This window comes from Ranitomeya variabilis, chromosome 5 (assembly GCF_051348905.1).
Source record: "Ranitomeya variabilis isolate aRanVar5 chromosome 5, aRanVar5.hap1, whole genome shotgun sequence".
NCBI classification, from domain to species: domain Eukaryota; kingdom Metazoa; phylum Chordata; class Amphibia; order Anura; family Dendrobatidae; genus Ranitomeya; species Ranitomeya variabilis.
Window position 1 is genome coordinate 587,263,874 of NC_135236.1, and position 24,220 is coordinate 587,288,093.

Genomic DNA, 24,220 nt, shown 5'->3' on the forward strand with positions numbered 1-24,220 from the left:
GGGCGAACTGCTGGGGGCAAAACATCCGGGGGTGAACTGCTGGGCGCGAAACATCCGGGGGCGAAACATCGGGGAGCGAACTGCTGGGGGCGAAACATCCGGGGGCAAAACATCTGGGGGCGAGCTGCTGGGGGCGAAATGTGTGGGGGCGAAACAACCTGGGGGCGAAATGCTGGTGGCGAAATGTTCGGGGGCGAAGTGTACCTGGGGTCGAACTGCTGGGGGCGAAATGCTGGGGGCGAACTGCTGGGGGCAAAACTTCCTAAAACCCTGAATATTACCTGGATTGGTGTCCTTGTTATCACATCTTTTAATATTTTGTCTATTTATGTGTGATTTTGCTAATAAAGATTTGTTACAATTTTTACCATAAACTCCTATGTTTCTCCTTTGTTGGTATATCCAACATATACTGCAGTCTTTTGCTTTATTACTTTCTTTTACTGGAACACACATTATTCTGCAGCTAAGTACTACATTACAGCAGCCATATGTAGAACCATTCCTGCCGTAAGCAGAACACTTTAATTTAGTTTAAGATGACTATGTCTTCAGGGTTAGAAGAGAATTAAGGAAAATAGAAAAATTGGAGTCTGGCTTAACAGGACTGGATTTTCCTTTTCTTTTTATTTTTCCCTTCCCCATGACCGCACCATTAAATGAGAGATGGCCTCTACCCCCAGGAACAGGAAACCTGCAGCAGTGATAAAAGAAGGGGGCAGCACCTCTCTCCCCAGTTTTGGTTTCCTGTTCCTGCGGGTGGAAGCCTGCAGCGGTTAACCTCCCCTCTGATGACCAAGGTCTGTGGCGTGGGGCAGCTGGGCGCAGTAGCGCGCGCGTCATCCAGGAGTCCAGGGACCTGCTGTGGGTCGCGCCTCATCCCGCCGCTGGACTCCCCGGCGGCCACTCCTGGCTGGAGGCTGAGCCGGGGTAGGCGTGTCCATCACGACGCTGGCGCCGAGTGGATGGAACGCCTTCCGGGTCATGCCGGAAGTGACATCACATGCCGAGGGAGAGCGGTGTGTTGGAGGAAGTTGATTCAGAGGTGCGCACACCGCTCTCACCTGATATTTAAAGGGGCAATGCGCATTGATGCAGCGGCAACGGCCTCTGAGGATATGGCGGACCCCATAGTGGAATCGCCTATGTCAGAGGGATGGAACCCACAAGCTACCGAGGGGAAGAAAGCCACGTCCAAACAGAAAAACAAAGCATGTGCACTATGTAGAAAAGCCTTCCCTAGAACATATGAAAAATGGATTTGTCAATTATGTATCGACAAAACTGTGGCCGAGGAGTCACCATTTGTACTCCAAAGCATAAAAGCCATTATTAGGGATGAGGTAAAAACCACGGTAAAGGAGCAAATGAAACAACATATCATATGTAGTTCTGGGAACCCGAGGACATCGGAAAATTACTTAAACTTGTCAGATCTACTATGGGGGGTTGAAACGCCCAGAGAGCAGCGATCAATCCAGGATTCCATGTTTAGTAACCTGGAGGGGAAAAAACGGAGGGTTTTTCCCTTTCATGATAGCTTATAGAATCTGATTTAGAGAGAATGGAAAAAGCCGAACAAAAAGATGTCAGTTCCGCAGACCCTGAAACGTAAATACTCATTTGACGAATAAATCTGCGAAAAATAGGAAAAAACTCCTAGATTAGATGCTGATATTGCTAATACCTCCAGGGGAATAGTGCTTCCAATTGAGGACATGGGTGCCTTGAAAGACCCCTTTGACAAAAAAGCTGATGCCTTCCTAAAATCAGCTTGGGAGGCATCAGCATGGTCATTTAAGCTTGGGGTGGCCGCCACTTGTATAACTCGCGCTATGGTCAAGTGGTTAGTGGAGTTAAGTGAACAGATAAAGGACAAATGTCCAAGAGAGAGACTACTGGAGGCAATACCTTCCTTGCAAAAAGTGGCAGGGTTCCTAGCAGATGCTGCGGTTGACTCTGTCAGATGTGCTGCCCGTGCATGTGACCTGTCCAACTCGTGTCGTAGAGCACTATGGTTAAAAAAATTGGGCCACAGACTTTCAATCGAAAGTAAAGCTCTGTGCGGACCCTTGTGAAGGACAGTATCTCTTTGGGAAAGCGTTAGATGAAATTGTGGAGAAATCGGCAGATAAGAAAAACAATTTCCGCCACCCCCCTTCTCTAGACGTTGTTGGAGTGACTCTCGATTGTCGTTTCGAGGGTCAGTGAGAGGAGGATGATGCCGCTCAGACGACAAGTCCATGGCAGGCAATCCCTGGAGAAATAGGAGATAGAGGATTCCCCTTCAGTAAGCCTCCCCATAAACCAGATTCTAAACACCAATGACACCAAAGTTCGGGTGGGGGAAGACTTTGTTTCTTTGTACATCAGTGGGAAGCGTTACCAACCTCACAGTGGATAACCAACCTGTTATCTGAGGGCCTACGGCTAAATTTCATCACCCCCCTTCTCAGCGGATGATAATGACTAATGTGGCCAAGAAAAATCAGGCCACATTAGAGAGGGAAGTTCATCTCCTTATAAAAAAGAAAGTGCTCATAAAGGTACCAGACCAAGAGATAGGAAAAGGTTTCTACAGCACCTTGTTTCTTATGCCAAAACCGGATGGTTCGATGAGGACAATCTTCAACTTAAAAGCACTGAATCGTTATACCCGAGTAGAGAAATTCAAAATGGAAACTCTAAAATCAGCAGTAACGTTACTTTATCCAGGCTGCTACATGGCAGTAGTAGATCTAACAGATGCTTACTACCATGTACCAATTTGTGAAGAACAGCAGTACCTAAGGTTGGTAGTAGAGTTGGCACACGTTCCCACTCATTTACAATACTGATGTCTTCCTTTTGAAGTATCAGTGGCCCCTCGAATCTTCACAAAGATAGTCTCCAAAATAGCATCCTTCATGAGGAAAGAAAACATACTACTGGTACCCTAGTTCGACGACTCTCTCATTGTAGCAGACAGCAAGGGAGACTGCGTAATAGCAGTCACAAGAGTACGAGAGGTGCTGACCAGGCTGGGCTAGATAATAAATTTAAAAAAATCAAGGATAGCACCACTTCAGATACAGGAATTCCTCGGGATTCAGTTAAATTCGGTCAGACGAGACTGTGTCCTTCCAGACAGGAAAATCCGGGCCATACAACAAAAGAGAAAACAGACACAAGCTGGCCAGTTCATCTCAGTAAGAGAAGCAATGTCCCTTCTGGGTATGCTAACGGCAACAATCCCAGCGGTGACGCTATTCACACTAGGGCGTCCGACAGACAGCGGTAATTCCACATTCGTCCACTATACGCTCGGTGGCGCCGGCTAGACTTTATCCAGGCTGTCCGGGGTTAATCTAGCTGGTAATCGGGGTGGAGGCAGGGTCACGCCCGCGGCCTTTAAATAGTCATTCTGGACTTTGGGCGTCGCCGATTATAGCTTGTGTCTTGTGCCTGGTGATCTCAGTCTGGAGTGGTGGTCTAGGAGAAGAAATATCGTATCTGGTGGTGTATTATCCTTTGTCATATTTCTCCTTCCTATATTTGTATTTGTTTTGCCCTGTGCACATTATAGTGTTTTCCTGTGAGTCTGCGGCGTGGTGCGTTTTTAGTTTTCCCTGTCTGTGCTTTCTGTAGGGGTTGGTGTGTGGTCTTATCACTGGGTGGCGGGTGGAGGTTTCAGCACAGGACTAAAATGGGAGTCAGGGTCAGGCCTGGCGGCCCAGACAAGCACACTATCAGTGTAAATTCTGGGAGAGGGACAGACAGGGTTTTCCCTAGTCTGAGGGATATCGCAGGGGCCCGGGTAATCAGCTGTAGTCTACCCAGTACCCGCATGACATAATCGGCCAAAATAAATTTTGGATGCCATGGATCCCATGATTTCCATAACCCGCCAGTTGGAGGCGCTGTCCTTACAGGTCACTGACTTGAAGGGGGCAGTTCAGCAACAGGGTCTTGTAGTATCTAATGTGCAAGCTGAAAATGCAGGTAGAGTTGCAGAGCCAAAGATTCCTTTACCTGAGAGGTTTACTGGGGAACGCAGTAAATTTGTTGTTTTTCGTGAGGCTTGCAAATTATATTTTCGGATGCGCCCGGTTTCCTCAGGTAATGAGGCTCAGCGTGTGGGCCTGGTATTGTCATTACTGAAAGGAGACCCCCAAGCATGGGCATTTTCATTACCATCTGATTCAGCTGCATTTAACTCAGTGGAGATTTTTTTTTTGCTCTTGGACTCATATTTGATGATCCTGACAGATTGGCTCTAGCAGAATCTAAAATACGCGCTCTTCGCCAGGGGGAGCGAAGGGCGGAGGATTACTGTTCTGAATTTCGCCACTGGGCGGTGGACACACAATGGAATGACCCGGCGCTGCGGAGTCAGTTTGTAAATGGGGTTTCGAGAAGGGTTAAACAAGCCCTCCTGATGTATGAGACTCCTGCTTCTCTAGAGTCTGCTATGAGTCTTGTCCGCATTGATCGCCGTTTGCGTCAGGGGCTGCAAGAGATGCCGATTATGGGGGAGGGCGTAGGTGCATGTGAGGTTGCTGCAGGTGAGCCCACAGAGCCTATGCAAATCGCAGGGGTGTCACATCATCGAGCCCCCTCACTCAGGAAGCAGGGAGCCTGTTTTTGCTGTGGTAAAAAAGGGCATTATGTTAATGCTTGTCCTCTGTTTTCTAAGAAAAGCGCAACGGCGGAAAACTACTAAGCTCAGAGGGTGTGGAGGAGGCCAATCTTAGCTTATGCATATCCTCCATGGTGGTCTCTCAATGTATGCTTCCTGCCAGAGTTATGGTCGCAGAGAGCTGCCAATCACTGTTTTTGTGGATAGTGGGTCGGCCACTAATCTCATTGATGAGGAGTTTGCGCGCGTGGCCGGGTTCACGGTCGAAAAACTGCCTCATCCTATCCAGGTGGTCACCTTCAATGCTACTCCACTCCCACAGGGGGAGTGTCAGGAGAGACTAGGTGAGCGAGAGCTAATACCCCGGGCCCCTGCAATTTCCCTCAGACTAGGAAAATCCTGACTGACCCTCTACCTGGAGTTTACACTGATGGTGTGCATGTCCAGGCCTCGAACCTCACCCTCTCTCCTGAGCTCAGCCCTAGGCTGAAACCTCCGCCCACCACTCAGTGAAAAGTTAATACTCCAATACCCACAGTTAGCACAGACAAGGATAAAGCATCATGTGCAGTCATTATACAGTATGGAGCATCATGTGCGGCCATTATACGGTATGCATGCCGTCATTATACAGTATGGAGCATCATGTGTGGCCATTATACAGTATGGGGCATCATGTGTGGTCATTATACGGTATGGAGCATCATGTGCAGTCATTATACAGTATGGAGCATCATGTGCAGCCATTATACGGTATGCATGCCGTCATTATACAGTATGGAGCATCATGTGCGGCCACTATACAGTATGGAGCATCATGTGCAGTCATTATACAGTATGGAGCATCATGTGCGGCCATTATACGGTATGCATGCCGTCATTATACAGTATGGAGCGTCATGTGTGGCCATTATACAGTATGGAGCATCATGTGTGCCCATTATACAGTATGGGGCATCATGTGCGGTCATTATACAGTATGGAGCATCATGTGTGGTCATTATACAGTATGGAGCATCATGTGCAGTCATTATACAATATGGAGCATCATGTGCAGCCAGTATACAGTATGGAGCATCATGTGCGGTCATTATACAATATGGAGCATCATGTGCGGTCATTATACAGTATGGAGCATCATGTGTGGCCATTATACAGTATGGAGCATCATGTGCGGTCATTATACAGTATGGGGCATCATGTGCGGTCATTATACAGTATGGAGCATCATGTGCGGTCATTATACAGTATGGAGCATCATGTGCAGTCATTATACAATATGGAGCATCATGTGCAGCCAGTATACAGTATGGAGCATCATGTGCGGTCATTATACAATATGGAGCATCATGTGTGGTCATTATACAGTATGGAGCATCATGTGCGGTCATTATACAGTATGGAGCATTATGTGTGGCCATTATACAGTATGGAGCATCATGTGCGGTCATTATACAATATGGAGCATCATGTGCGGTCATTATACAGTATGGAGCATCATGTGTGGCCATTATACAGTATGCAGCATGTGTGGCCATTATACAGTATGGAGCATCATGTGTGGCCATTATACAGTATGGAGCATCATGTGCAGTCATTATACAATATGGGGCATCATGTGCAGCCAGTATACAGTATGGAGCATCATGTGCGGTCATTATACAATATGGAGCATCATGTGTGGCCATTATACAGTATGGAGCGTCATGTGTGGCCATTATACAGTATGGAGCATCATGTGTGGCCATTATACAGTATGGAGCGTCATGTGTGGCCATTATACAGTATGGGGCGTCATGTGTGGTCATTATACGGTATGGAGCACTGTGTGGCCATATTTTTTTGTTTATAACTATTGTATATGAAACAGTGTGATCAGCAGTGCTAAATGGGTGTGGTTGGGACGTGGATATGGGTGTGACTAATTATGAATGGGTGTGGTCAGAGGCGTGGCCTAAAATTTGCCCCTCTTTCCCATCTTCAAAAGTTGGGAGGTATGCACTTGGGCATTCAAAGTTCTCACCACACATCTAGATAAGTTCCTTGGGGGCTCTAGTTTCCAAAATGGGGGTCACTTGTGGGGGGTTTCTACTGTTTAGGTACATCAGGGTCTCTGCAAACGCAACATAATGCCCGCAGACCATTCTATCAAAGTCCGCATTCCAAAATGGGGTTCCTTCCCTTCCGAGCTCTGCCATGCGCTCAAACAGTGGTCCCCACCACACATGGGGTATCAGTGTACTCAGCACAAATTGGACAACAAGATTTGGGGTCCAATTTCTCTTGTTACCCTTGTCAAAATAAAAATTGGGGGGCTCAAAAATCTTTTTTGTGGAAAAAAAATTTTATTTTTATTTTCACGACTCTGCATTATAAACTTCTGTGAAGCACTTGGGCATTCAAAGTTCTCACCAGACATCTAGATAAGTTCCCTGGGGGGTCTAGTTTCCAAAATGGGGTCACTTGTGGGGGGTTTCTACTGTTTAGGCACATCAGGGGCTCTGCAAATGCAATATAACGCCCGCAGACCATTTTATCAAAGTCTGCATTCCAAAACGGCGCTCCTTCCCTTCCGAGCTCTGCCGTGCACCCAAACAGTGGTCCCCCCCCCACACATGGAGTATCAGTGTACTCAGGACAAATTGGACAACAACTCTTGGGGTCTAATTTCTCTTGTTCCCTTGTGAAAATAAAAACTTGGGGGCTAAAAAATCTTTTTTGTGGCAAAAAAAAAAAAAAATTATTTTCACGACTGCATTATAAACTTCTGTGAAGCAGCTGGGCATTCAAAGTTCTCACCAAACATCTAGATAAGTTCCTTGGGGGGTCTAGTTTCCAAAATGGGGTCACTTGTGGGGGTTTTCTACTGTTTAGGTACATCAAGGGCTCTGCAAACGCAACATAACGCCCGCAGACCATTCTATCAAAGTCTGCATTCCAAAACGGCGTTCCTTCCCTTACGAGCTCTGCCATGTGCCCAAACAGTGGTTTACCCTAACATATGGGGTATCAGCCTACTCAGCATAAATTGCACAATAAATTTTGGGGTCCAATTTCTCCTGTTACCCTTGAGAAAATAAAAAATTGCAGGCTAAAAAATCATTTTTGAGGAAAAAAAAAAAGGATTTTTTATTTTCACAGCTCTACTTTATAAATTTCTGTGAAGAACTTGGGGGTTTAAAGTGCTCACTGCACATCTAGATAAGTTCCTTAAGTGGTCTAGTTTCCAAAATGGGGTCACTTGTGGGGGGTTTCTACTGTTTAGGCACATCAGGGGCTCTCCAAACGCGACATGGTGTCCAATCTCAATTCCAGCCAATTCTACATTGAAAAAGTAAACGGCACTCCTTCTCTTCCAAGCTCTGCGGTGCGCCCAAACAGTGGTTTACCCCCACATATGGGGTATTAACATACTCAGGAGAAATTGCACAACAACTTTTGTGGTCTAATTTCTCCTGTTACCCTTGTGAAAATAAGAATTTGTGGGCGAAAAGATCATTTTTGTGTAAACAAATGCGATTTTTTATTTTCACGGCTCTACTTTATAAACTTCTGTGAAGCACTTGGGGGCTCAAAGTGCTCACCACACATCTAGTTAAGTTCCTTAAGGGGTCTAGTTTCCAAAATGGGGTCAATTGTGGGGGGTTTCCACTGTTTAGGCACATCAGGGGCTCTCTAAACGTGACATGGCATCCAATCTCAATTCCAGCCAATTCTGCATTGAAAAAGTCAAACGGCGCTCCTTCTCTTCCAAGCTCTGCGGTGCGCCCAAACAGTGGTTTACCCCCACATATGGGGTATCGCCACACTCAGGAGAAATTGCACAACAACTTTTGTGGTCTAATTTCTCCTGTTACCCTTGTCAAAATAAAAATTTGGGGGCAAAAATATCATTTTTGAAAAAAAATGTGACTTTTTATTTTCACGGCTCTACGCTATAACCTTCCGTGAAGCACCTGGGGGTTTAAAGTGCTCACCACACATCTAGATAAGTTCCTTAAGGGGTCTAGTTTCCAAAATGGTGTCACTTGTGGGGGATTCCACTGTTTAGGCACATCAGGGGCTCTCCAAACGCGACATGGCGTCCGATCTCAATTCCAGCCAATTCTACATCGAAAAAGTAAAACGGCACTCCTTCTCTTCCAAGCTCTGCAGTGCGCCCAAACAGTGGTTTACCCCCACATATGGGGTATCGATGTACTCAGGGGAAATTGCACAACAACTTTTGTGGTCTAATTTCTCCTGTTACCCTTGTGAAAATAAAAATTTTGGGGCAAAAAGATAATTTTTGTAGAAAAAATGTGATTTTTTATTTTCACGGCTCTACGTTATAAACTTCTGAGAAGCACCTGGGGGTTTAAAGTGCTCACCACACATCTAGTTAAGTTCCTTAAGGGGTCTAGTTTCCAAAATGGGGTCACTTGTGGGGGGCTTCTACTGTTTAGGCACATCATGGGCTCTCCAAATGCGACATGGCGTCCAATCTCAATTCCAGCCAATTCTACATTGAAAAAGTAAAACGGCACTCCTTCTCTTCCAAGCTCTGCGGTGCGCCCAAACAGTGGTTTACCCCCACATATGGGGTATCATCATACTCAGGAGAAATTGCACAACAACTTTTGTGGTCTAATTTCTCCTGTTACCCTTGTGAAAATAAGAATTTGTGGGCGAAAAGATCATTTTTGTGTAAACAAATGCGATTTTTTATTTTCACGGCTCTACTTTATAAACTTCTGTGAAGCACTTGGGGGCTCAAAGTGCTCACCACACATCTAGTTAAGTTCCTTAAGGGGTCTAGTTTCCAAAATGGGGTCACTTGTGGGGGGTTTCCACTGTTTAGGCACATCAGGGGCTCTCTAAACGTGACATGGCATCCGATCTCAATTCCAGCCAATTCTGCATTGAAAAAGTCAAACGGCGCTCCTTCTCTTCCAAGCTCTGCGGTGCGCCCAAACAGTGGTTTACCCCCACATATGGGGTATCGGCGTATTCAGGAGAAATTGCACAACAACATTTATGGTTAAATTTCTGTTTTTACACTTGTGAAAATAAAAAAAAAATGGTTCTGAAGCAAAATGTTTGCAAAAAAAAGTTAAATGTTCATTTTTGCCTTCCACATTGTTTCAGTTCCTGTGAAGCACGTAAAGGGTTAATAAACTTCTTGAATGTGGTTTTGAGCACCTTGAGGGGTGCAGTTTTTAGAATGGTGTCACACTTGGTTATTTTCTATCATATTGACCCCTCAAAATGACTTCAAATGTGATGTGGTCCCTAAAAAAAAATGGTGTTGTAAAAATGAGAAATTGCTGGTCAACTTTTAACCCTTATAACTCCCTAACAAAAAAAAATGTTGGTTCCAAAATTGTGCTGATGTAAAGTAGACATGTTGGAAATGTTATTTATTAACTATTTTTTGTGACATATCTCTCTGATTTAAGGGCATAAAAATCCAAAGTTTGAAAATTGCTAAATTTTAATTTTTTTTGCCATATTTCCATTTTTTTCATAAATAATCGCAAGTAATATCGAAGAAATGTTACCACTAACATGAAGTACAATATGTCACGAAAAAACAGTCTCAGAATCAGCAGGATCCGTTGAAGCGTTCCAGAGTTATAACCTCATCAAGTGACAGTGGTCAGAATTGTAAAAATTGGCCTGGTCATTAAGTACCAAATTGGCTCTGTCACTAAGGGGTTAAAGACAAGGATATGTAGACATTTGTCCGATGTGAGCAACGGCAGTTTCATCTTCTGTAACAAAACATTTTTCTAATATCCTTCTGGATCTTCACCCTGGAAACGAGAAATCTGCATGGTGCGAATTATAGACAAGACCTGATCTTGCAGTATTAATTATAAAACTACTTGAATGCATGTCCATATACAGTACATACAGATATGTTTTTGACGCATGTGTGGTTTACACATTTATTTTATTTTTTCATTCTTTCTTGTTACTTAGTTTAGAGCATATACGTTCAGCAAGCATGAGGTGTTATTTGGAGGTAATTAACTTGAACAGAATCAGCTGCGATAACTCCCAAGAGTGAAACAAAAGAGACATTCAGTTTCATTTCATGCATGCCATGATTAAGACAGTAGTCGAAACACGTTGGCAGAACGCTGCTATGTGTGCATATGATGTAATGGACTAAAGATTTTTGATGTGGTTCACCTAAAGAATACTACTTTTTTTTTAATATGGAACAATAAGTTGAAATTTTATTTATCATTCCTGCTGGTTAAACTCCCTTTCTTCCCCTCCTGGAGCTGATTGCTCAATCGCTTTTCCGTGCAGGAACAGACAAGGAATCTCCTAAATGCAGATGAGCTATTTCTTTTTTCATCAAAACAAAAAAAGGTTCAAAAACTATAATTAAACATGATTTGGCATCACCATAATCTTACTGACTCCTAGAAAGAAATACACTTTTTGTGCCACATGGTGAAGTGTGTAAAATTGCTGTTTTTCAAATGAATAAGTGGCATTTAGCTATAACGTGACATTTAAAAATAAAACTCATGTAAAAAAACACAAATCCTTACACCACAATGTTGAGGGGAAAACGGTTTTTAACCCCTTCCAAAAATGGTTAATTTCCATTTGTCCTCTCATTCATTCAAGAGCCATAACTTTTTTACTTTTTATTTTAACATTCAGCTGCATAAGGGATTAATAAATCTGTACTATTGGAGGAAGCAGATTCATAAGGGATTTATCTAAAAAAAAAATGGCGTAAAGAAAAATTGATAAATCCCCTATTTTGTATTATAGTTCAAATTGTTAGTTTTTGAATATGTTATTTTTAAAACTGTCAGGAGATATATAAGCTTTAACTAGTTTGCCTGGGACTTTAACACTGATGGGCTATCATCAGGTTAGGTCATCAATGTATGATTGATAAGGGCGTGACAATCAGTGCCCGATGTTGGTCAAACTGCTCAGTTAGAAAGCTTCAGAGCACAACTCGATTGAAGGAACAGTGGCCGCGTGTGGATTTTACACATCCACTCCCATTGACTTGAATTGGGTGCAGATGTGCAGTATCGGCCACGGCCAATATACAGTTGATGGGGCTCTGTTGTGCAGTTCTGGCCGACACAGGGAACAACTGATCATCTGGTGTGCCAGAATGTCACACCCCCACTGATTAGACATTGATGGGCTAACCTTGATGGCCTAACCTATCTATTGATATTGCAATATGTAGTAAATATTATAATTGCGTTTCAATGGAGCTTCATGATGGTACGTAGAGGTGTCTTCAATAGACCTCCAGCTGCCATAAGCATAGCATACAGATGGGCAGACACCTGGATGTTCGGGTCAGGCCGAATAGTTACAAAAGTTCGGGTTCGGGTACCAGAACAGTACCCGGACCCAAACCCCATTCCCTTAAATAGGGGTCCCAAACATCCAGTGTTTGCCACGCTGTTATGTGCATGACAGTGCAGCGAACACCGCTTCTGATCGGCGGTAAAATCAAAGACAGCATGAGGGCGCAGCTGTGATCAGACGTATAAAATTTACCTCCGATCACTGGTGTCAGCTGATGGGATTACTGCTCCCATCAGCCGAAGCTAGCTGTCGCTAATAACAGTGAGAGCAGGAGCGGCTGATGGGAGTATTCATCAGCAGGCTCCTGTGCTGTAAATAAATAGAAAAACGTTGTGGGTTCCCTGTATTTTTGATAACCAGCCAGCTTATCAAAAATAACGTCTGCACCATGAGAAAAATGTCACTGCAGTTCACCAGAATTTCACTGTGGTGAATTTGAAATGCGTGAAATCGCCTCTGCACCGTGAGACTTTATCAGGGTGCTGAGGTCACAGCAGTTCATTTGCCAACTGGTAACGCAGACTCGGTGACCGGCAGTGACTTTGATGATGTCACCGCTAGTCACTTACACTGCGCTTGCAGCAGCTCATTCCTCAGTGGTTCACAGCCAGGAAGGTCTCATCTTGGCACTGTCCAGAAATGGATTACAGCGTGGGACAGAACGACAGACAGGTGAGAGATATGGTTTTTTATTTTGTTTTTTGTTTTTTTACAGGAGAACTTGGCTTCAATGGAATGGGCGTTAGCTGAGTATAACTGTGTTTGTTATTTTTAAATAAAAAAGTGAAAGTGTGTTTTTTTGTTTTATTTCAAACAAAGGACTTATTTTAGCTGTGTCTTTATTTACCATGTAACTAAATGATTAGTAATGGATAGGTGTATTATAGACACCTCTCCATTAGTAATCCATGGGCTTGATGTCACCAGACAATACAAAGGTGACATCAAACCCACAAATATGAACCCCACTTGCCACCACTACAGGGCAAGTGGGAAGAGCCAGGCAAAGCACCTGAATATTTTATTTCTTTTATCATAATTTGCTATATAATCGGCAGTTCGCTATTGTTAACAGTATGAGTTTGATTAGCTGGCTCATTATTTATAATGTGTATTTGTTAGTGATTATTATTAAGCTTTTGTGGTAAGTATGTGTTGAGTTCCCACCGCTGCACAGGGGAAATCTTGAACCATCTCCGCTGTGGTCTCCCATTCTCCTCCAGCCGCAGTGGAACCTGCTCAGCAGAGACATTGGTCACAGCGTCTGGCTCAGGCCGGGATCACACATTCACGTGATACGGCCGAGTCTTGCAGGTGAAATCCTTCCTCTAGCGCCGGCACTCCGGAGCAGAGCGTGCAGCCGCACAGCAACACAAGGAGCTGCACGCTCCGCTCCCAAGTGCCGGCGCCAGAGGAGGGATTTCACCTGCAAGACTTGGCCGTATCTCGCGTATGTGTGATCCCGACCTCAAGCTGATACTGGGCGCTTGGTTACTGATGCCTTTCCAGGCTCAGCCCTTGTAGCCAGCACTGATCAGTGGCGAGCAGACGTTCCAGGGACTATGTGCTGCTTTTCCCCTACTGAGCATGCCCACGGGTCAACCTCTCATTGGAGGTCGGGGGTCACATGCTCAGGTCCTGTAGCGGCTCCTATTGGATCACTAGGAAGGTCCTGGAGAGCTACAGCTATAAAAGGTAAGCATGGCCACGCGCTAGTATAAATCAATTATTGTGTGTGTGGATGTATGCCTGTTCTGGTGGAAGCTCCAAATCATTCCCATCCCTAGTGTTGATGAATGCTCGTGAATGTTGGAGCTGTCTAGCGCCAGTTAGTGCCATCCAGCACAAGGCACAATCTATAGCATCAAGCATCAATCAGCAGCATTAGCCAGTGCAGCACCGTACGCAACCAGAGCACTTACCTGTCCCTAGTTAGGGCGGTTAGTGGTGTTCGCCAGAGCGGCGCTGCGTGCACCCAGTGCGCTAAAACTATTTTTAGTTTGCTCCTGACATCACTTTAGCGGTATCGTGCGCAAGAGGTCTTGAGGGACTTTGACCCTGAGTCTTGGGACAGAGTTCTGTGACTCCTTGCTTGCGCTCTCTATGCGGTATCGCAGCCCTGTGACGCAACAGGGTTCGCTTCCTTTATACCGGGTGAAGCTAACCCGTGTGTGTCTTCTCTTAATACAGCCATATAGTCCGTCATTACCGAGCAGCAGGTGTCTTCTCTGTACAGTGAACCCCAGACTGCGAACGCATGTTATATCGCCTCTTATTTTTATTTGGTGTGTTCCGTCAGTCCTAACAGTATGATATATTATTTGGACACTGAATAATTGTTTTATTCAAAGAGAACCTGTCAGCAGGTTTTTGAACGCTAAACTAATGTTATCTATGTACAGTATATTAAACATTGCTGACTTCCATACCTTTTGCGAGGCCGTGACCCCTGTTACAGCTAGGGGGTGCTGTTTGTGCTCCAAAGATTGCACACAGAGGTATAATGAGGCCAGGTATGGTTATAATTACAATGGTGAAGCAGTGACTGATTAAAAGCCCTGTAGTATAGGGAGGGGTATGTCAGTGTTGGTCTTGGAAGCAGACCGAGCAGGAGACTTGTGCAGAGCTCTTTCTGTGTGGAGCAACACAGGGCCAGGCAGAGTCTGAAGCCTGACAAACCAGCGTACACGGTGGTGTACTTCGTTCACAGCAATTGGTCACGGACTGTCTTCATTTTTCCCAACTGCGTACCGGAGGACTCGTTTACTTTCTGTTTGTGAGTACGCTGAACAATAAACAAGACTTTATTTTGAACCTTTTCCTGGGTCACTGCCGTCTCCATGCACCAAGGTCACCGCTGCACTACACTTTGTATTAACCCCTTCCCGACCTATGACGCCATGTAGGGGTAATGAAAGTCGGTGCCAATCCGACCTGTGACGCCTATGTGGCGTCATGGCGGGAACGCTTCCCTGTGGGTCGGGTGACCGGGGTCATTGAAATGTCACCAGACCCGCAGGTGCAGGGGGACCTGTAATTCACCCCGGGGGGTGGTTTTGCCCCCCCGAGTCTACGATCGCTCCAGGTGACCTTTTTGTCACCCCCTCCAGCTCTGATTGTAGCTAGCGTCCATTTGATGCTAGCTCTCCAATCAGATCTGGAGGGGCGGAGTAAAACATGTCAGCTCTCGTTCTCCAGACTCATCCCGTTGCTGGAAGCTGGAGAACGATGTCCCTCCTGTCATAACTGCCACCGATCGCCGCCGCTGCTGCTGCCTCCGCCGCTGCTCCTGCTGCCGCCTCTGCCGCTGCACCTGCTGCCGCCGCCGTCGCCTGTGCTCCTGACGCCGCCGCTGCCGTAAGGTACTCCCCTCTCTGCCATCCACCTCTGCGCTCTGCCCCTCTGATCACCCTCCCCCCGATTTTACCCCCTACCCCCCTTTTCACCCCCCTGCTGCTGCTGCCAGCTCCATCAGCTGCATCACCTCAGCTCCCCCAGCTCCTGACAGCCCCCGCCTGCACCCTGGTGATCACCCCCTGCCCCCTTGATCACCCTCTGCCCCCCTGAGCACCCCCTGCACCCCTGATCACCCCCCTGCTGCTGCCGCAGATTTCATCTGCTCCTGCTGCATTGCCTCAGCTGCCCCCATGCCTGACAGCCCCCTCCTGCCCCTTGGTGATCACCCCCTGCCCCCCTGATCACCCCCCTGCTGCTGCCGCCGATTCCATCCGCTGCTGCTGCATCGCCCTTGCCCCCCCGCATCTGACAGCCCCCTCCTGTCCCCCGGTGATCACCCCCTGGCCCCCTGATCACCCCCTGCCCTCCTGATCACCCCCTGCCCCCCTGATCACCCCCTGCCTCCCTGACTACCCCCCGTCCCCCTGATCACCCCCCTGCTGCTGCCGATTCCATCTGCTGCTGCTGCAGCATCGCCTCTGCCCCCCCGCGCCTGACAGCCCCCTCCTGTCCCCCGGTGATCACCCCCTGCCCCCCTGATCACCCCCTGCCCCCCTGATCACCCCTCTGCTGCTGCCGATTCCATTTGCTGCTGCTGCTCCATCGCCTCTGCCCCCCGCACCTGACAGCCCCCTCCTGTCCCCCGGTGATCACCCCCTGCCCCCTGATCACCCCCTGCCCCCCTGATCACAACCTGCCCCCCTGATCACAACCTGCACCACTGATCACAACCTGCACCCCTGATCACCCCCTGCCCCCCTGATCACCCCCCATCCCCCCGATCACCCCCCTGCTGCTGCCGCCGATTCCATCTGCTGCTGCATCGCCAGACAGCCCCCCCGCGCCTGACAGCCCCCCCGCGCCAGACAGCACCCCCTGCGCCAGACAGCCCCCTCCTGCAGTAGAAAGTTTCACCATCACTCGCACATACACACACACACGCACACTTTAATAAAGCTTAGGTTTTTTTTACACACATCACACACACAATGTCCCGCTCATCCCAGTCATGGAGAGGACCCCATTTTTCTCTATTCCTCCCACACTTCCTCCTCCAGTGACACGGACTCGCCACCCCCAAGATGTCGCAGGGCAAGAAATCGTCCGGAGCCCAGGGGAGGAGAGCCGGAGCCAAGTGTAAGTAACCCCAACCTAGTGCTAGTCACGCCCAACCTAGCACTAGTGCCCCCACCTGGACCCCCGTCCCTGAAAATTTTGCTCCACGGATTCCTGATTTCATTCCCCAGTCAGGAATCCAATTCGAGACTGCCAACCTCAGGGAAATAGACTTTTTCAAAGTCTTTTTCTCTGAGTCAATCGTCAGTCTCATGGTGGAGCAAACAAATTTGTATGCCCTGCAATTTTTTGCCGAAAACCCAAGTTCATCATTTACTACTTGGAATCCCGTTGACTCTGTAGAAATGTTGAAATATTGGGGACTGGTCCTTCACATGGGGATTGTGAAGAAACCAGAAATTCGCCAATGCTGGAGTACTGATATTTTATATCAAACTCCAATATATGGCATGGTTATGGTTCGCAAACGTTTTGAGGCGATTCATAAATTTCTCCACTTTAGGGACAATACTTACATCCTTCCCCGCGATGACCCAAATTTTGATAGACTGTTCAAAATTCCGCCGGTCATCGAACACTTCAGCAACAAGTTTGCTGAAGTGTACATTCCCCAAAGGGAAATTTGTGTGGCTGAATCTCTCATCCACTTCAAAGGGAGGCTTCAGCTCTGTCAGTAACTGCCCAGCAAGAGGGCGAGGTACGGGATAAAACTCTATAAGCTGTGTGAGAGTACCTCAGGGTACACTCTCAGCTTTAGAGTTTATCAAGAAAAGGACACCAGGATCCAGCCCCCAGAATGTCTATCTGCTCTGGTGGTGAGTGGGAAAATAGTGTGGGATTTGATTGATAAAGGTTACCATGTGTAATGTGCTTTTTAGTATTTGTATCTTCATGGTTTGTGGGAGGGATTTGGTAGCGGGGTGTGTCATGGCCGATACACTATATCCGCTGTCTGTCCCGAGCACAAATTGACCCGTAGAAGCGCAGGCACAGCGCGAAACGGCCGTCGTCCTCCCCTGCTCACACGAACTTCGGCTCCTTCTCCCCCGGCCATGAGTTTTATCTGGATGTACAGTGAATAAAGAAGTAATTTTTTGAAGACTGGTGAGTGCCCTCAGCTTTGTTCTTATATATATCATATACATGGAAGTCTTGTTTCCTGGAGGAGCACCCGAAGTCGTGAGTTAGCGGCATATGCATGAGTGACATCTGATCACAGACCCTGGATAAAGTCTTGGATTGAAGATTGTGCCGCTCATTTTTTTCTTTGGTGATTGCTACCATGTGTATGTTGATAACTTTTATACAAGCATCCCACTCTTTCAATCCCTCTCTGGCAGTGCTACCATCGCTTGCGGTACCATGCGCAGAAACCAAAGGGGTCTCCCTTTGTCGCTAATTGAGCAGGCTCTCCCAAAGGGTGAGAGCCGAGCCCAATGTAGCGGCAACATGCTTGTGGTCAAGTTCAAAGACAAAAGAGACGTCTTTTTCTTGACAACAATCCATGATCCCAGCACCACGGCCACCACCGTTCGAGGTACCCCAGCACAGGTCCACAAACCGGACTGTGCCCTGGGGTACAACAAACACATGGGGGGAGTTGATCTTTCTGATCAAGTCCTCCAGCCCTATAGTGCCATGCGGAAGACGAAGGTGTGGTATAAAAAACTGGCTGTGCACATCGTACAAATGGCACTGTATAATGCATACATGCTATCACGATGTGCAGGTCAGACCAACAACACCTTCCTTCAGTTCCAGGAGGCTGTGATAAAGGCCCTGATGTTTGGAGACGAGGAAGGAGTGGGTCCCAGCACCCCTGGAACTCAAGTTTCCTGTATGGTACCAAGGCAACATTTTCCCAGTGAGGGGATAAAAAGAAAAGGGTGCCGAGTGTGCTATAAAAGGGGGACAAGAAAAACAACTCGTTTCCAATGTGAAACGTGTCCTGACAAACCTGGACTGTGTTTGAATGAATGCTTCAGAATTCATCACACGTCCGTGGACTAAACACATCCTGACATTCCCCTACAGAACTCACCCACACCAGGCTGATATACACAACACCACACACACACACCAACCTGATGTACACTACACCACACCCCAACCTGACATACACTACACCACACACACCAACCTGACGTAGTGTGTCAGGTTGGTGTGTATGGCGTAGTGTACTTCAGGTTGGTGTGTGGTGTGGTATAGTGTACGTCAGGTTGGTGTGTGTGTGTGGTGTACACTACACCACACACATCAACCTGACGTACACTACACCACACACATCAACCTGACGTACACTACACACACACCAACCTGACGTACACTACACCACACACACCAACCTGACGTAGTGTACGTCAGGTTGGTGTGTGGTGTGGTATAGTGTACATCAGGTTGGTGTGTGTGTGGCGTGTACTACACCACACACCAACCTGACATACACTACATACCTTCCATACGCAACATGGTGTCCACTAACGATTGGAGCTAATTTTCCATTCAAAAAGTCAAATGGCACTCCTTCCCTTCCGAGCCTTGCCGTGCGCCCAAACAGTGGTTTACCCCCACATGTGAGGTATCGGTGTACTCAGGAGAAATTTCCCAACAAATTTTAGCATCCATTTTATCCTGATGCCCATGTGAAAATGAAAATTATTGAGGCTAAAATAAAATTATTGTGAAAAAAAAGTACTTTTTCATTTTTATGGATCAATTTGTGAAGCACCTGGGGGTTCAAAGTGCACAATATGCATCTAGATAAGTTCCTTGGGTGGTCTAGTTTCCAAAATGGGGTCACTTGTGGGGGAGCTCCAATGTTTAGGCACACAGGGGCTCTCCAAACCCGACATGGTGTCCACTACCGATTGGAACTAATTTTTCATTCAAAAAGTCAAATGGCGCTCCTTCCCTTCCGAGCTCTCCCGTGCGCCCAAACAGTGGATCCCCCCACATATGAGGTTTCAGCGTACTCAGGACAAATTGGACAACAACTTTTGGGGTCCAGTTTCTCCATTTACCCTTGGGAAAATAAAAAAAATTGTTGCTAAAAGATCATTTTTGTGGCTAAAAAGTTAAATGTTCATTTTTTCCTTCCATGTTGCTTCTGCTGCTGTGAAACACCTGAAGGGTTAATAAACTACTTGAATGTGGTTTTGAGCACCCTGATGGGTGCAGTTTTTAGAATGGTGTCACTTTTGGGTATTTTCTCTCATATAGACCCCTCAAAGTGACTTCAAATGTGAGGTAGTCCCTAAAAAAAATGGTTTTGTAAATTTTGTTGTAAAAATGAGAAATTGCTGGTCAAATTTTAACCCTTATAACTTCCTAGCAAAAAAAAATTTGGGTTCCAAAATTGTGCTGATGTAAAGTAGACATGTGGAAAATGTTATTTATTAACTATTTTGTGACGCATAACTCTGGTTTAACGGAATAAAAATTAAAAATTTGAAAATTGTGAAATTTTCACCAAATTTCCGATTTTTTTAGAAATAAACGCAAAAATTATCGACCTAAATTTACCACTAACATGAAGCCCAATATGTCACGAAAAAACAATCTCATAATCGCTAGGATCCGTTGAAGCGTTCCTGAGTTATTACCTCATAAAGGGACACTGGTCAGAATTCCAATAAACGGCCAGGTCATTAAGGTCAAAATAGGCTGGGTCATGAAGGGGTTAAAACTCCAGGTCTCTGTTTTCTAATAATGCACTGATGAAGGTTTATGCATACATAAGTTTACAAATGTAGGGGACTTGGCCTGTATGGACAGCTTTCGGCTTCTCTAGCCTCTTTTTCCACTGACCGCCAGCCCCCTGTCTGTGGCTGGTAAGGAGAATTGGTGTGCACATAGTCAGAATTTCGTGCTGCCCCCTTGGAATATGTAGTGAGAAGCTTCACCGCACACTTTTATTACACAGACACAATTACTTTATTATCACGTGAATGCAAAACAGACATTGGCTCAGACTTTTATAGGTGCAGGAATAGAAGCGACATATTACGTATGAACCGTTTCAGACAAGATTACTGGCATGGGAGCACCTGTGTGACAAAGACGCGGGACTGGGTCAGCATTAATAGCTTTCATTAGCAACTTCAGGTCTGCTTGTGTTGTGCTTCAGAAGCCAGTCAGCAAGCCATATCTGTAAGAAAACAAACTGTAAACTTTGCATCATTACTCATTAAATGTCTCATGTGTTAACAGATAGCACATGTCAAATCTGATCAGGCGGTCTTCATTAGAATTACAAAGGGGAAATTAAAACAATGGTAATATTGATTACTGTATGTAGGTAAGGAACCTTGGGGGTGGGTCACTATACATTGTATAATGCATAATGTATAGAGAGCCATCCCCAAGGTTTCTTATTGATGTAATCAATATTCCCATTGTTTTGCTCATTTTTTAATTCTATAGAAATTAAGACCGCCTGATCAGATTTGACACACAAACAATGTGCATGTCAGGGTGATTGTATAGAAAAGACCTAAGCATCCATTACTATGAAAAAATCTACTTAAAAATACAAATCTCATGTCACCTCTTGGGGGATCAAGTTTCCATCTAGCTCCCATTATTCTTCTTTACTGTCATGTCAGGTGGCCTTTTAGAATTTTTGTATACAGTATCAATTTTGATCTGTTTTAACTTTGCAAAGCATCTTCTTTATGGCCTTTTGTACTGAATAACTGAGTGCTTTATTTACTAGCCAACTTAGATTTTCTCTAGGCTTTTTTCAATTATCATATATGCCTTACTGGGAAACTGATGTGAAACATTTTGATAATCATATATTTACTACTGGCGGACATAGTTTAATTTGTGGCATCTGTAACCACTCATTTATGTGACGTAGAAAACCATTTTATAGCTAATTAAAACTGACTCTTTCTTATGCATCAATGAACTTAACCATTTTGTGATGACTTTTTGAATTGTGTGTGCTGTTTAAATATGAAAACATGAAATCTAATAAAATGGAACAAAGGAGAGTGTACTTTCTATTTTTCCAATAAGCTTGAAATCTGCTTTATTTTGCATTATAACCACATATTTGAATCATTACCACCACAATAGTGAATACAGAAAGTTTACAAACCTCTGTTAAAATGCCAGGTTTTTGTCATGTAAAATAAATACCAAGAAGAATTATTTCAGAACTTTTCCCACCTCACGTTTTAAGTGACTTTGGGGGATTTATGTAACAAAAAAAGTGACACAATTTTAAAAACTTCACCCCTCAAAGTGCTCAAAACCAAATTCAAGAAGTTGATTAACCCTTTTGATGCTTCACAGGAATTAAAGCAATGTGGAAGAAACAACACTTTAATTTTTCCCATGAAAATGTCCATTTAGACCCAAATTTTGTATTTTTGCAAGGGAAACAGGAGAAAATGAACCATACAATTTGTTGCGCAATTTGTCCTTAGTACACTGATATCCAATATATGAAGGAAAACTACTTTTTGAGCACACGGCAGGACTTGTAAGGGAAGGAGCACCATTTGACTTTTGGAGTGCAAAATTGGCTGGAATGGATAGACACCATGTTGGGTTTGCAGAGCTCCTGGTGTCTCTAAACTGTGGAAACTCCCCCACAATTGACCCCATTTTGGAAAATACACTCCTGTAACGTCTGCCTGAGGCCACAGGCTCAAAAGGCTTCCTAGGACAGACTTTGCACAAGACACCCCTTCTGGCAAACTCCAGAGAAATCCCAATAACCTTTAACCTCAGTACAGGGATCTCGTTTTACAACAGGACCCAGTGGAATGCTACCATAGAAGGGCATGTATCCAGAGGTAGGAATGATCGCAAAGCAGGGTCAGAGCCGAGAAGTCACACCAAAATCAGAATCCATAACAATAGTCAGAAACAAGCTAGGGTCAAAACGGGAATACACTAAACCAAATAGGAGCAGAAGATGCACACCTAGCCAGGGAAACATAAGTTGTATCTGGCAGCTTCCAGCAGTAAACTGAAAGCCTTTGTAGGGTGTGGTACCCTCCAATTGGAGCAGTAAACTGATATCTTCAGCTGGACAGTACTCACACCCAGATTGCCAGATTGGATGGCACTACAGGTCCCATCCCCTGTAATGTTAGTGACTGTATAGAGCTTGCCGTACGGTGCTTCACAGAATTGTATAACAGTGAGCCATGAAAATAAAAAATCAAATTTTTCCCACTAAAATATTACTTTAGCCCCATTTTTTTTTCATAAGGCTAACAGGAGAAAATGGACCATATAATTTGTTGTGCAATTTCTCCTGAGTATACTGATACCCCATATGTGGTGGGAAACTACTGTTTGGGCGCACGAAAAAGCTCAGGAAAGAGCGCCAATTAAATTATGGAGCTCAATTTTGGCTTGAATCAATTGCGGGTGCCATGTTACATTGAAGAGGCCATGCCAAAACATCAGACACCCCCACAAGTGACCCCATTTTTGAATGTACACACATTCAGCAGCCCTGCCCTGCCCTAGGCTCTGTTTAATTGTGCACCTGTGTCCAAGCCTGTCTCACCCTTTATCTGTGGTGCTGGTTGGGCAGTATGGAGGTTGGATCTGAAATGTCTATGTCTGGACCTGGTCAACCTTTATCTGCGCTTGCCCTTTCTGGCGCCATGGGAGTGATTCAGAAACTCTTCAGGTACAGCTTGCATTTAATGTGGTCTTACTTTTAATACATTTAGGAGGCCTTTATGGCACAGCGAATATAAAAAACATAGAGTAGGACTGCCCCATTATGAGAATGCCGTGACGTGGCGGGGTGGCTAAAAAAATTGATCAATTGTTTGCTAAATGTCTCATTTTGAAATACAGTTAGAAATCAATATGTGCATGTGCACTTTATGTATTGTGTTCTGACCATAAGCAGCGCAGGCTTCTCCCCTCCCCCTCTTTTGCAATTCCAGCAATACCAGATTTATATCAGTTTATGTTTTGCTGCTACCACACACTAAAAAAACACTCTTTTTTGCAAAACAAAGTTATTCCATCGCCATATTTTGAGAGCTATCATTTTGCTACATTTCTGTAGACAGAGTCATGTCAGAGCGTGTTTTTTTGCAGGACAAGTTGACGTTTTTATTGGTACCATTTTTCGGTCATATAACATTTTTTGATCTCTTTCTATTCTGATTTTTGGGAGGTACAAGCAACAAAAACGAGCAATTCAGGATTTTTTTTTTTAATACTGTTCACCATGTGATAAAAGTGATAAGGCAGCTTTATACTTAGGGACAATACGATTACAGTGATACCACATTTATATATATTTTTTTGTTTTTCCGCTTTTACACAACAAAAAATTAAAAAAAAAAAACAAAACTTTGTGTGGCTTTATCCTGAAAACTACAGCTGTTATACTTCTCCACTGACTTAGGTGTATGGTGGTTTGTTTTTTCCTGGACAAAATAACGTTTTCAGCTATACCATTTTTATTTACATTCGACTTTTTGATAGTGTTTTATTCCACTTTTTGTTTGGTGGTTGGTGGTATAATGAAAAAGAATAATTTTTTACCGTGTTTTTATTTTATTCTTTTACGGTGTTCACTGAAGGGGTTAACTAGTGTGACAGTTGTATAAGTCATTCCAGAGGCTGCGCTATCAAACATATGTACTTTGTTTATTTTTTTATTTCTTAAATATATATTTATTGGAGTAATATTATTTCATTTTTTGTTCTTTATTTTGTGTTTTATATATATATATATAT

The 24,220-nt window shown here is 44.9% G+C and overlaps 1 protein-coding gene across 7 annotated transcripts in view; it reads right to left on the reverse strand.

Annotated features, from left to right (window-relative positions):
* Nucleotides 1-24,220, reverse strand: part of NME5 (NME/NM23 family member 5) — a 388,198-nt gene that overhangs the window by 109,730 nt on the left and 254,248 nt on the right. For 4 of the 7 annotated variants that reach the window (XM_077266011.1, XM_077266015.1, XM_077266016.1 and 1 more), the window contains one exon: nt 20,398-20,639. The exons of the other annotated variants lie outside the window; for them this stretch is intronic. In XM_077266011.1, coding sequence (XP_077122126.1) covers nt 20,626-20,639 — 14 coding nt within the window. In that variant the 3' untranslated portion in view covers nt 20,398-20,625. Of the gene's footprint in view, nt 1-20,397; nt 20,640-24,220 lie in introns of those variants that run through there. 7 annotated transcript variants of the gene reach the window in all.